General features: G+C 36.1%; 2 protein-coding genes and 1 long non-coding RNA gene across 6 annotated transcripts in view; all 3 read right to left on the bottom strand.

Annotated features, from left to right (window-relative positions):
* The window catches only part of LOC132150053 (zinc finger protein 664-like), a 549,937-nt gene that overhangs the window by 310,343 nt on the left and 225,350 nt on the right, over positions 1-14,244 (bottom strand). The window lies entirely within an intron of this gene.
* The window catches only part of LOC132147404 (gastrula zinc finger protein XlCGF26.1-like), a 384,485-nt gene that overhangs the window by 228,512 nt on the left and 141,729 nt on the right, over positions 1-14,244 (bottom strand). The window contains exon 1 of one of the 3 annotated variants that reach the window (XM_059557076.1): positions 3,717-4,673. The exons of the other annotated variants lie outside the window; for them this stretch is intronic. Coding sequence (XP_059413059.1) covers positions 3,717-4,452 — 736 coding nt within the window. The 5' untranslated portion in view covers positions 4,453-4,673. Of the gene's footprint in view, positions 1-3,716; positions 4,674-14,244 lie in introns of those variants that run through there. 3 annotated transcript variants of the gene reach the window in all.
* LOC132107702 (uncharacterized) lies at positions 7,626-10,267 on the bottom strand. 2 transcript variants are annotated; one of them, XR_009424346.1, is made up of 3 exons: positions 10,106-10,267; positions 9,816-9,946; positions 7,626-8,337 (listed from the first exon to the last, which is right to left on the bottom strand). It is a non-coding gene; the product is annotated as an uncharacterized LOC132107702 (long non-coding RNA). The 2 variants fall into 2 exon arrangements; XR_009424356.1 differs by lacking the exon at positions 7,626-8,337 and adding an exon at positions 9,603-9,719.

Genomic DNA, 14,244 nt, shown 5'->3' with positions numbered 1-14,244 from the left:
ATGTCAAATGCAGAAATGTTAATCCATGCATTTATGACCTCAAGGTTAGATTATTGTAATGCTTTATTGGGTGGTTGTTCTGCATGCTTAGTAAACAAACTACAGCTTTTCCAAAATGCAGCAGCAAGAGTTCTTACTAGAACCAGGAAGTATGACCATATTAGCCCGGTCCTGTCAGCACTACACTGGCTCCCTATCAAACATCGTATAAATGTTTAAATATTGCTTATTACTTATAAAGCCCTGAATGGTTTAGCACCTCAGTATTTTAATGAACTCCTTTTACATTATAATCCTCTACGTCCACTACGTTCTCAAAACTCAGGCAATTTGATAATACCTAGAATATCAAAATCAACTGCGGGCGGCAGATCCTTTTCCTATTTGGCGCCCAAACTCTGGAATAACCTACCTAACATTGTTCGGGAGGCAGACACACTCTTGCAGTTTAAATCTAGATTAAAGACCCATCTCTTTAACCTGGCATACACATAACATACTAATATGCTTTTAATATCCAAATGCATTAATTAGGTAAACCGGAACCGGAAACACTTCCCATAACACCCTATGTACTTGCTACATCATTAGAAGAGTTGCATCTACGCTAATATTTGTCTGTTTCTCTCTTATTCCGAGGTCACCGTAGCCACCAGATCCAGTCTGGGTCCAGATCAGAGGGTCACTGCAGTCACCCGGATCCAGTACGTATCCAGACCAGATGCTGGATCAGCACCTAGAAAGGACCTCTAATGCCCTGAAAAACAGCGGAGACCAGGACAACTAGAGCCCCAGATACAGATCCCCTGTAAAGACCTTGTCTCAGAGGAGCACCAGGACAAGACCACAGGAAACAGATGATTCTTCTGCACAATCTGACTTTGCTGCAGCCTGGAATTGAACTACCGGTTTCGTCTGGTCAGAGGAGAACTGGCCCCCCAACTGAGCCTGGTTTCTCCCAAGGTTTTTTTCTCCATTCTGTCACTGATGGAGTTTCGGTTCCTTGCCGCTGTCGCCTCTGGCTTGCTTAGTTGGGGTCACTTCATCTACAGCGATATCGTTGACTTGATTGCAAATAAATGCACAGACACTATTTAACTGAACAGAGATGACATCACTGAATTCAATGATGAACTGCCTTTAACTGTCATTTTGCATTATTGACACACTGTTTTCCTAATGAATGTTGTTCAGTTGCTTTGACGCAATGTATTTTGTTTAAAGCACTATATAAATAAAGGTGACTTGACTTGACTTTGAACCAATCATCATGCAGTAACCAACTTAGTAGTGCTGTGCAATATGGTCATTTTTCAAATCGTCATATCGTCAGGCCATGAGATCAACGATACACGATATTATCGAGCATGGGTGGAGCAAGAGAGAGACTCTTTGTTCTTGTCATAACATAACTATTTGGTGTTTTTAACCACGCATAAACGAACATGTTAAATATAAAGTATTCAAAAGCGGTGAGTTCATATATTTGGAGTAAAGTTGAATTGAATCTCTTTCATTTCATGGATTTAACATTTCATGGAGTCAAAAGCGTTACAACTTCACAGACTACAGGCTCTCATCCTCTTTTGTGCATGTTAGGTTTAGGTTGTTTACAAATGAAATCTGTCAGTATTCTTTTCATTTTTTCTCTTCAGCCCTTTTTTTCCTTGTGGTAGTTAGCGGAAAGCAGTGACTGTGTGATTGACAGCTAATATTAATCAGTCTAAAATCTTTATTAAAGTTTAGAATGTGAGAATAAAATCTGTTAATATATAATTTGTAGTTGCGATGCTCATACATTATTGGTGAGTAGGGCCCTATGATTTCCGCGATGCAGAAAACGCGGACGGAATCGCGGAATCCAGTCATAGAAACGGAATTTACAGTTTAACGCGGAATGTCACAGAATTTGTCCAATATTGAATTCATTAAAACCTAGGTCACTTACATCAAATTACAATATGGACTAATATCTGTAAATATTAAGCCGGAAAAGTCTATTTCAATATGAATCCTTCATGTTCTGCGTGTCTGTGTTGAATGGCGCAGAAGCGTGACTTCGTTTATTAAACACACTGAAGTGCGCGTGACGCTCCCGGTGATTACACCGTGTGTCGTCTCACTAAATAAGGACATGAACACATGTAAAACATCTCCAGAACTGCTCTGACAGTCACTTCATGAGCATTTGACTGTTTGATTGGAGTAAAACTAGTGTGATATCACATACACATAAACTGTAAAGGTATTCATGGTAACCCGTCAAAATAAAAATCCGGTTTAATTTAAAGACAAGTATTTGCCAGAAATGTATTACTATTGTTCAGCAGAATGTACATAGCCTACTACTACTACTAAAATTAAACAAACAATATTTTTTAATAAATAATCTGCAGTGCATCTCCGAAAACTGTACGCCTGGGCTGGTGGATCAACATTCACCACGTGATCGCCATCATTATTTGTACAATTATTTGTAAAATTAGGTGTTCAACAGAAAAAATTGGTCAGTGTTTTTTTTCCCTCTCATCATCAGCCCTTTACATTCCACCTGACAGAGGAAAGCAGTTACTGGGTGACTGAAAGCTAATATTAATGTTTGTGGAATTTTCCCCTTAATTTCAACACCACAAAGTGTAGCCATCTACAGGTAAATGTATTATACAGCCTGTTTGGTTTTAAACTAAACCACGTCAGATTTTCTGCCAGAAGATGAGAGCTTATTAATTACGAAAAAAGAATACAAAAGAATATACATTTATTTCAGTTCGTTTTTCAATAACTGTTGCTAGTTTCGTTTAGTTTTAGTTTACTTTTAGTTTTTCATTTATTATGAATTTTACATTATATTTCAGTTAAACAAAATGTTTCTTAACTGATAGCTTTAGTCTTAGTTTCAGTTTTTGTTTACAAAAATAGCCTTGGTACGGACTAGGGCTGTCAAAAAAAATGTAATTGAATTTCGAATGTTCGTCTAATTTAAAATAAAAATCCACATTCGAAAGAAAAAACGTTGCATTTGAATTTTAGGTGTGCATTAAGGAAGGCTGCCTTTTAAGCCCCAGTTATACTTCACATTCCGTGTTCCGTTCCGTCTCGCGCACAGCCGTGTCCGCGCAACTTTCAAAGGTGGACCAGCTTGACATCCAGGACCACTTTTGTCTCTTCATTCACTTCGCGTGCATGCACCATCCACGTGGTCTCAAAAAATTGCCTGTACGCGGATGACGAAAATGACATAATGCGGACGGGTGACCCATCTCATTACATCTTATGTTTTTAAATTAAAAAACATGAAATTTTAAATTTCTGTGTGAGTGGCTTTCTGCCCTTTGTATTTAACTATGCATGCATACATGATGCTGTTTTGTTTTTAGTTGTTTAAGCAACTTAATAATAATTGGTTTATAAACATTATTTTAAACATTAACCTTTTTCCACAGTTATGTTTTCTTATGTTTTGAATAAAAGTGCATTAGTAATATTTTGCTCGATGAAACCTCTTGTGGCCTCAGGAGAGAAGCCAAAAGCTTTTTTTTCACCCTAACTGAAAGTATGCATTTTAAATTCAAATATAATTAGAATTTTGATCATATTTAAGTACAAAATTCAAATTTAGATTTCCAGCTATTTTGATAGCTCTAGTACGGTGTCTAAAGCTTTATAAGCTTCATGTACCACAAACAGTGATTAAAGATTAAGGAAAAAACACCAACCTCCTTGTTCCTCAAGTGTTATTCTCCATTGTTCTGGTTGCTCCTGTTTTATTCCCCAGGTTTCTGGTTCCTCGTGTTTTATTCTCCAGGTTTCTGGTTCCTCCTGTTTTATTCTCAAAGTTTCTGGTTCCTCTTGATTTATTCTCACGGTTTCTGGTTCCTCTTGATTTATTCTCACGGTTTCTGGTTCCTCTGGTTTTATTCTCCAGGTTTCTGGTTCGTGTTTTATTCTCAAAGTTTCTGGTTCCTCGTGTTTTATTCTCCAGCTTTCTGGTTCCTCGTGTTTTATTCTCAAAGTTTCTTGTTCCTCTGGTTTTATTCTCCATGTTTCTGATTCCTCGTGTTTTATTCTCCATGTTTCTGATTCCTCGTGTTTTATTCTCCATGTTTCTGATTCCTCGTGTTTTATTCTCCATGTTTCTGATTCCTCGTGTTTTATTCTCCATGTTTCTGATTCCTCGTGTTTTATTCTCCATGTTTCTGATTCCTCGTGTTTTATTCTCCATGTTTCTGATTCCTCGTGTTTTATTCTCCATGTTTCTGATTCCTCGTGTTTTATTCTCCATGTTTCTGATTCCTCGTGTTTTATTCTCCATGTTTCTGGTTCCTCGTGTTTTATTCTCCAGGTTTCTGGTTCCTCGTGTTTTATTCTCCAGGTTTCTGGTTCCTCGTGTTTTATTGTGCTGGTGTCTGGTTCACTCGTGTTCTCTTCTCTCTCCTCTTTAACAAACATCATTTTCACAGCAGCAGATCTCAGTTCAGATGATACTCCTCCAGATATTCCTGCTTGATTCAACACTTAGACGACTGTGAGGACGAATACATGTATTTACTGACCTGACTAAAAAAAAAAGCTGTATTTTTCTTTTTACAGAAACAACATTTCAAACTGTTTGTGTTAAGCCAGCATCACGACAAAACAACAGACAGCGCGGTGAAACTAATCCTCTTCTTCTGAAGTTTACTGGTGTTTGGTAAACAGACGTATATGTGTTTTAGCACAACCTGCTGGACTGGAGCGAAGCAACGAACGCTAAATTAGTACATACAGCCTGCATGTGTATGAATGAGATTTGGATATCATTACATTACGAATCCGTGTATCATTCGTTCTTTCGTTTTTCTAATTGAAAAATGGAAAAATAAAAAAACGACTTGTTTTTTAAAAATCTGTTTCCAAAACGAAAATGAAAACACGGATAAAGATTCGTTTTCCGATTTTCAAATTTGTGCTAATATCAAAAATAAAAAAAACGGATAACAAGCGTGTGTGTTTCACTTTGGTGTTTTCGTCTGATGCTAGTTAGTGACGGTCGTTCTTGAACGATTCGGTCATTTTAAACGAATCTTTAATGTGACTCGGGAAGAACGAGTCGTCTCTGGGAGTGATTCGTTCAGTCGCATATGGTTCTAGTTCACCTTTTTCAGTCAATGCAGTGGGAGCCGGAAAGAGAATTGATTAGTTCTTTTTTTATTTGATTAATGCCAATGTACCAAAGATAAAAGTACAGATAGGTAATGTCAATAGTGCATACAAAGAAGTGGCATTATATGCAAAGCACCTACAGACGTATGTAAACATAAAAATAAATAATACTAATCGAAAACTTTAACAAAATAAATTAAAAAGATTAAATAGCATTGAAAAGATTAAACATTTTTGACAGCCTTAAGATTTTTGGAAGATTAAATAGTTTGGATATACTGTTGAACCTCTTTTAAAAAAAACAACAACAAAAAAAAACAATATATAATGGATTTTGATGAGTGAATTTACTGCGGTGAATATGACATTTTGCAAGAAGTCATAATTGGTTAATAATGAAATATACATTAATTTTGTCTTTTTGAATATTAAAGAAGCCAAACAGTACATCCTTAAAAAGCAGAGAGAAACCCTGTAGCACACTGCGATAGATAACATTAGAAAATTCATTCCAAAATAGCTGTGTGTGAGGACAATCCCAAACGATATGTATATCAGTTTCATTAGGGTCTCCACAAAAACAACAGCTTGTATCTATGTCTGATTTAAACCTTTTCAAAAACACTTTAGCTGGGTAAAATCTGTGTAACAATTTGAATGAGATTTCTCTAACCTTGTTAGTTATTATATATTCCAAAGACAGAGTCCATACTTTTTTCTCATCAATATGATCAACCACACTCCTCCAATAAGACACCACATATGGAGTCGTTACACGCTCCTTTTGAAAAAGCGATCTAATCTTATAGTTACGTGATGAAGGATACTGGACAAAGTCGTGGCCTAGTTGTTAGAGTGTTTGACTCCTAACCCTAGGGTTGTGGGTTCGAGTCTTGGTCTGGCTATAACAAGACTGAGGTGCCCTTGAGCAAGGCACTGAACCCCAACTGCTCGCCGGGTGCCGCAGCATAAATGATGAACACTGCTCCGGGTGTGTGTTCACAGTGTGTGTGTGTTCACTGCTGTGTGTGTGCACTTTGGATGGGTTAAATGCAGAGCACAAATTCTGAGTATTGGTCACCATACTTGGCTGAATGTCACATCACTTTTTCACTTTCGTGTAACAAAAAGCATAGTTTTCCTACTGGGATTTCAAATGGGTGTAAAGATAAAGATAAAGTGCTGGATGATCTAATGAGTCCCTTGAAAGCGTAACAACTCCTTTAGGAATAGTGTCCATGATGATGGAGAATTCTTTGGGAGTTACTGGAAAATTACATTTAAATAAGAATTTTTGTGACTTAAAATAAGACCTTCCAAGTTAAAGAACTAGGAAACAACCAACACAGATTTCCAAATGAGGTACGGCTGAGACGTGCTTAAAAATGAATGACCATGCAAGTAATGCCTGTTTATGAAATTTGGTTAAATTGTAAGGGATTCTAGCAATATTATAAATACAGATCAATAGGAAAGGGAGACCACCTAATTTGGAAAAGTAGTCATTGGGGATAAAAATCCATATTGAGTTTGGATTACACAAACACTGTCTAATCCAATTAATTTTGAAAGTGTTGTTCAAAGAAGAGAAATCAAGGAAATTAAACCCACCATAATCATATGTGTTCATTAATAAGTACTCTTTATTACCTTTGTTACAACATTCAGTGTATAGAAAAAAACCATTATGACAGAAATTTGTACATTTCTAAACTGTAAGAAGTAAAAAGCTCAGAAATGCAGTAACTGTAAGAGTAAATAATAATTATAATAATGATGATGATAATAATAATGATTAGGCACCTGTTTGTAAGGAAGCATGTAAATTCATCCAATGCTGTCACGTCACGTGACAAAAGAACGAATGATAGGATAAAGCCTTTTATACAGTCTTTATTATTATTATAATTATTAAACAATACAAACATTAAAACATTAAGGCAATAGACTTAAAATCATAAAGACAAATAATAATAATAATATACACAGAGATTTGTTGCCAGGGTAACTCCAGTCTATGGTCAAAGCTTATGGGTCTGTCACGTGAGGAGCGACTCGAAAACCCGAAAGACTCAAGAGATGAACTAATCAATTCTCTAACACCGGCACCCACTGCATTGACTGAAACAAGTGAACTAGACTATTCCCAGCTAACACAAATATGTAACTGTTACGTAACTGCAACGTAATCTGGTGACCAAACTTTCGTCGTGGCGACGTAATTAGTTACGTCGTGGCAACCGGAAAAGTGAAATTCCCACATACGTCGCCACATCGTAACTTTGTGACGTTGCCAGTAAGTAACTGCGACGTCGTGGCAATGTCGCGGATCGGTGGTCGTGTGCTGGTAATCAGTTGGTCATTTTTTATAATTATTCTATGGGCGGACATGCAGTACTTGAACCTATAATTTATGTCCTCATATGCCCAAACTAATTTAAAGGCTGTTTCAGCAGCTGTGAATGATGAATACATACTCGAAATGAATTCAGCTAATTTATTAACAAGCAAATATGAACAGTAATACACCCAGATTATTAATAAAAACATAGGATATACAGCGAAATATGATTGAAAGCATTCAGCCCATACAGAAGCACATAGATTGAGATATATTAATAATAAATAAATTTCCATATATTTAAATATCTATACCCTTCTGTAAGCATCCAGGGTCAAAACATTATGCACCAACATGCAAGTCTTAGTAGGCACTCAGTACATTGCATCTAAATATTAGCATTAACAATGCACACATTCATCAACTAATCACAAGCTCCCACAATAATACGTCAGCTAATCACATCCTTAACCAAACCACTACAAATAATTCATTGAAAATAATATGCAATAGCTTATGAACAGATGTATTATAGCAAATCAAGTTTAATGAATCTCACACCTATCATACAGCATTATGGCCAGTTCACACTGCCACAAAAAATATATCTAAAAAAATATATATATGTATATATGTTTAAGCAATTAACATTAAATTCTAAAATCTTAAGTAATTCTTACTTTCTCTAGTCTTGCAATATTCAAGTGTTCATGTCCCTGAGTAATATCTGCATCCCCCGAAGTCTGAAGAGAACACAATATGCTAGTAGACAGCAATCCTCGTGAGAGAGAGGTCTGGTGTGGAAGGTGGATCTGGAACTGACTTCTCTTGATTATCTGTCTTCACAAACTGCCCTGAAATACAATTCAAACATTAACAATGATTGTTATAAATGTAATGTAAGGCTCTTACATTCATAATGCTCATTTTGGAAATATAGTTAATATCAGTAATATGCAGCATGCACGATACAAGGAAGTGGTAAGTAAGAACACTTTGAGGTATGATATCTATATCAGTAAGGCTACCTTTAAGAAAAAATAAAATGAATAAATTAAGTTAACAATAATAATAAAAAATAATATGCTGGGGAAAAAATGAAACATTTCATAGGGCCCTAAACATGTTTTTTTTTTTTTTACTTTTAATAAATTGACGTGAAAATGTATGTACTACGAAAAAGGAGATGAATGAAATGAAATGAAATATTTATTTTATCTTTCAAAGTCAAAGTCACCTTTATTTATATATCGCTTTTTAACAAAATACATTGCGTCAAAGCAACTGAACAACATTCATTAGGAAAACAGTGTCAATAATGCAAAAAAAAAAAAAATCATTGAGGATTTCTTTAAAAAAAAAAAAAAAATCTCGTCTCGCTCTCATGAATCCAGTCTCGTGTCTCATCTCGTCTTGTGGGATAAGTGTCTCGTCACACTCCTAGTAGCCAGAGCAAGAGATACATTAGATTTCTTTTGCATGTCTGACAGTGTAAAATTAAGCTGAAGTATTTCGAATGAGTTAAACCTGTATCCTGTTTTCTGGGTAACATTGAGAATATCACTATATATTGTTGCAACACCTCAGCCACTACCAGTCTGACGGGGCTCATGCTTATAACCGTAGTTTGGTGGAGTTTAGACTAATGCTAAATCAAAAATGCCTGTCAAAATTAACACGGGAACAAACACAATCTTTATTGATTGGACAGCACAAGTACTTCTATTTGAGCGTGTAGAACAAAACTCATCATAATAGTTATTAGAGAATTGTCTTACTAGTAACATGGAGCGAAGTGTCCTGGAGATGTTGTCAGAGAGCAGCTCCGCTCCGCCTCTGCTGGGGTGCAGGCCATCAGCGCGAAACAGCCTAGGACGCTCCCAGAAAAGATTCCAGTTATTAACAAATAGCAGTTTCTGTTCTTTACACCATGACAACAACCATTCATTTAAAGCAACAAGTCTACTGAACCTTTCGTGTCCTCGTCGATACGTGGGCAGTGGTCCTGACACGATGATCGTCGCCGCGGGTGTCGTGCTGCGAACTGTCTCGATCAGGCTCCTGAAGTCCCTCTTCAGCGTCTCCGTCTGCCGCAGCGTGGTGTCGTTAACCCTCTCAGATGATCACAGTGTCGTGTTCTGTCTCGCGAAGTGGAGCTCCTGCAGGTGGAGATCCTGAAGACCGGAGGCGTTGGAAGGAGAGAGGTCATCGCCCAGGTCCTGGCTCATGTCTTACGCTGTGGACATCGGGGAAGATCGCGTCCTGGGTGCACCAAGCTTGTGCTGAGAACCACACAGAGTAGAGGTGGTAGTAGGGTTAGCTGTTTACTTACCCTGGACTTATGAGCGTCAACCCCTGAATGTTTCCAGCACAGCTCTCCACTCTCTCAGCTGGGCCTGCTTCTCCACGAGGTCACGGATGTGCTTCTCCACAGCCTCCAGCTCCTTATTAGAAATAAACAAACTAGAGAATAGGGGAAATGCAGAAAAGAAAAATAGCAAAATGGAAAACATACATATAAATCTTAAAATACCAGTATTCACATTTTTTGATGTTACAGATGCATAATGATATGTTGTGTAAAATCAATATTAAGTTATTTAATAAGCTTCCTCGGATCACCTGTGTTTTCTATCTCTGTCAGCAGCTCCCATTAGAAATTTTCTTGGAACTTCCCCTCTGTTTTAGAGGGTTTTTAAGACACTCCTGAAATCACAGTACAATTTTAATCAATATTTGTTTACAATGAAAAATCAAAACGTGTTTGAAACACTGGTTTGAAATAGTGTCGGCCAAATTTAGACCGCGAGTGACGTCACTGATAGACTCTACAGTGCAGACTTTTAGTTTTAATTAATTAGCTTACTTCCATTTATCTTTTGACATATTATCATCAAAAACGAATTAAGATGCCATAATCACAGAGGTATAAATGTTAACAAAAGTACTTAAAGTAGACTGTGGATAATATTAACATATGTTACTTAACCAATCTGTCGCAGTTGTTGAACTTTTCTTTGGTATAACTGACGAGAAACAGAGAAACTGTCAGATGAGTCCTCTCCTCTCCAGCAGCTGATGTGTCCGCGGTTGCCATGGCAACTCTCAACGGCTAGTAGGCTAATAAAAACAATAATATTAAAAAAGGGTTTTAGCGTCTTTACGGAGATCAAGACTTTTGTTTTATACATGAGTTGGTAATGTGATGGTAATACAATTACGTGCATGCGACGTCGTAGTTACGTTGTCAATTGGTAAGTCATGGAATTACCAAAAATTACCAATACGTTACGTAACTGTTACGTCGTGTGTTAGCAGGGATTCCTGTACAGAACTTAAAGAATTTTGCGCATGCGCGACTGAACGAATCACTCCCAGAGACGACTTGTTCTTCCTGAGTCACATTAAAGATTCGTTTAAAATGATCGAATCGTTCAAGAATGACCGTCACTAACTAGCATCAGACGAAAACACCAACGTGAAACACACACGCTTGATATCCGTTTTTTTAATTCTTGATATTAGCATAAATTTGAAAATCGGAAAACAAAGCTTTATCTGTTTTTTCATTTTGGTTTTGGAAACAGATAAAAAAAACAAGTCGTTTTTTTTATTTTTCCATTTTTGGTTTCAATTAGAAAAACGAAAGAACGAATGATACACGGATTGATAAGAGTGACAGGTTTAATTCATCTATTTTTAAGTAGACTATCTTAATAATGATAAAGCTTGCCCATTGTGGTATTGTTAAAGTAACAGCTGCCTTTTTGTTTTGTGATTGTAGGCTAGTACATAGACATATAAATACCTAGACGCCTTATTGGCCGCTCGACCGCACGTCAACGTCGCCGCCATATTGGAGCGAGCAACTCACTTTCACATCAGACTGCGGTCAAGCCAGCCGCGCTTTGAAAATACACGGTCAAGCCAGCCGCACTTTTTTTTTCCTTGCGCGTGTAATCGTGCACTTACGGTACGGGTGCTGAGAGCAGTCAAAATGCATGTAAAGAAGCTGTCGTACACACGTTTCCTTTATACTTTTGCTTATTTTAACTATTTTTTTTACAAATGCTTAATTTTTTAATATAAACATTTGTGTTGTACATTAATTATTTTAAATCGTTTATTAGAGATTATAAATTATAATATTAATGATTTTCATTCATTGTTTTTTTATTTCATGTTTGAGTGTGTGTATATGTGCATATATATATATATATATATATATATATATATATATATATATATATATATATATAGCATCCTAGCAATTGCACTGTCCCAGTTTGCTACACACATAAGTCTTCCTTTATATGTTAGCTCATTTTTTCATATCATATGTATTCAGAATGACCCTGACTATCACTGTATTCATTTTTAAAGCATTTTACTGTATAGTTTTGGAGAAAACTAAAAGCATATTCACCCAAAACAACAAAATGCATCCAAGCAATTGCAGAGTGTCCCATTTCCAACATTCATATAAAGTGTTCCTTTATAGGTTAGCTCAATTATTTCAATGTATATGTATTCAGAGTGACCCAGACTATCACTGTATTCATTTTCAAGTCATTTTACTGCATAGTTTTGGAGAAAACTAAAAGCAAAATCTCCCAAAACAACAAAATGCATCCTAGCAATTGCACTGTGTCCCATTTTACAACAATCATAAAAAGGGTTCCTTTATAGGTTTGCAAAGTTTGTCAATTTGTATATGTACAGAGTGACCCTGACTATTACTGTATTCAGTTTTGGAGAGAATTAAAGGCAAACCCACCCCAAAAAGTGCATTCTTATACTGTATTCATGAAAAAGATAAGTTGCATAATGTTACATGGTTACAAACTTTTTGTTTATTTCTTTTTGGAGAGAACATGAATAAATAGACATTTGGATTTCACTGTTGACACTGTCCTTTAATATTTACACAATTAACTTTTGATATATAAAAAAATAAAATAAAATACAGCAGTGTTGTTTCAATTAAATATTCAGATAATTTACAATTACACTAACATAAAATAAAAAAAAATATTAATAAAGCTTTCTTCTTATTGCACTCTTACGGTGTTCCATCCAATGTGGCGTTTCTTAAAATTTATTTTAAGAAATGCTACCTCATGTAGTGTCAATCAGTGGCATGTGACACATTGTCAGACCTCATAGAGCATATGCAAAGAGCATATGCAAATGCTACTGAAAACACACCACAATTGCTTAGATTGGATTGCTGCTGCACAGCTGGTTGGAGAACATAAAAATGTTCTGACTGTGGCCTTACCATCCAGGACAGTGTCTGTAGGGTTCTTTGGTCCAGAGGGGCAATTTTACTGTCATACACAGAAAGCTGATTTTCACCACAAAATAAATTGCTAACTGTGATCCAGTGGTTTTGCCGAATGTGCAAAATCTGCACAAATTTATTTTGTGGAGTTCCCACAATCCCTCCGTTTGGAATAGCACTAAAGGGCATAACAGACTGAAACCCATCAATGTGCACATTGTCCTTTGCCAAGATGTAGCTGGCCTGGTCGATGATATCAGAGTTCAACCAAAAATCCTGGTGAAGGATTTGTTGCGGCATGTTTACTTTGGTTGGCCTGGTTAGTCTTCTAGGAGCAGTTATTTCAGATGGATTTAACACGTCCCAGATTGGCCCCTCAATTTTTGACCGTCTTCTCCTAATATTCTTCCCTGGAGCTTTCTGTAAATACAGATTAAACAATTTATTATTTTGATTTCATATAAAATGTTATAACTGCTTAATGTTGTGTGTGATATTAGTTTATTTAGTGTGTTTTTAATGGGGCACAGCAGTGTTAATGCTAAGTTTGCATCGGGACCTTCTAGAAAACCACAAGATAAATATTAAGGCCCATGAGATTAAATGCATTCATAATAATGAAAAATAAACCACGTAATGCAATTATGGCATAGAATTAAAGCGTAAGTTCAAGTGTTATTTTAATTATTTAAATAATTTCACCTTTCTCTGTTTCTCAGTCTCCTCGAGTGTTTTGGGCTCCACATACATTTGATCAGCACTATTACCTTTCGTCTCTGCCTGTGATGTGCATTAGTGAAATTAAAGAACCTACCACCAATTTTACAATAGACAATCATACAAGTGCAACCAAGCAGTGAAAGTTGTTTTAAGATATTAGATTGTAAGACATGATACTGTCAAGTACAAATGCATACTTTAAATTCATCAATTTAACATACTATTTATGCAACTTCATGACAATGTCTTGAAAGGCTGCATTGCTATCATAATTGCACCATTCACTCGCCATCAGACCTATTAAATTTTTTTAGCTAAGATATTAATGATAGTTATAAGAAAAAAAACCTGATTTTGGATCATATCTTCTTGTTTTTCCTTATGTACTTCTGGGGGTGCCTTTGAAGACTTCTCCTGACAAACACACACACACACACACACACACACAAATTTGATATATATCACAGTTTTAAGCAAATACCTAATTGATTTTAAACAAATAACTGTACAAACACAGATAATTCAACTACGTCTACTTGTGACTGTTTATAATAATAATAATTATAATTATTATTATTATCATTATTATACACTACAATTAAAAGTACCTTGCTTCTCACATCTTTGAATGGCAAACCCTTCACTAATGGAGAAACATATACTCCTTTACGCTTCTGACTTTTCTTTTTCCACTGTTCCATTTCCACTCGAAACAACTAGAAGAGATTAAGTATATGCATATATGTCACACATTATT

The sequence above is a fragment of the Carassius carassius genome, chromosome 1, assembly GCF_963082965.1.
Source record: "Carassius carassius chromosome 1, fCarCar2.1, whole genome shotgun sequence".
Taxonomy (NCBI): domain Eukaryota; kingdom Metazoa; phylum Chordata; class Actinopteri; order Cypriniformes; family Cyprinidae; genus Carassius; species Carassius carassius.
The sequence above is the reverse complement of the archived record's forward strand: the minus strand, read 5'-3'. Positions and strand labels throughout refer to the sequence as shown.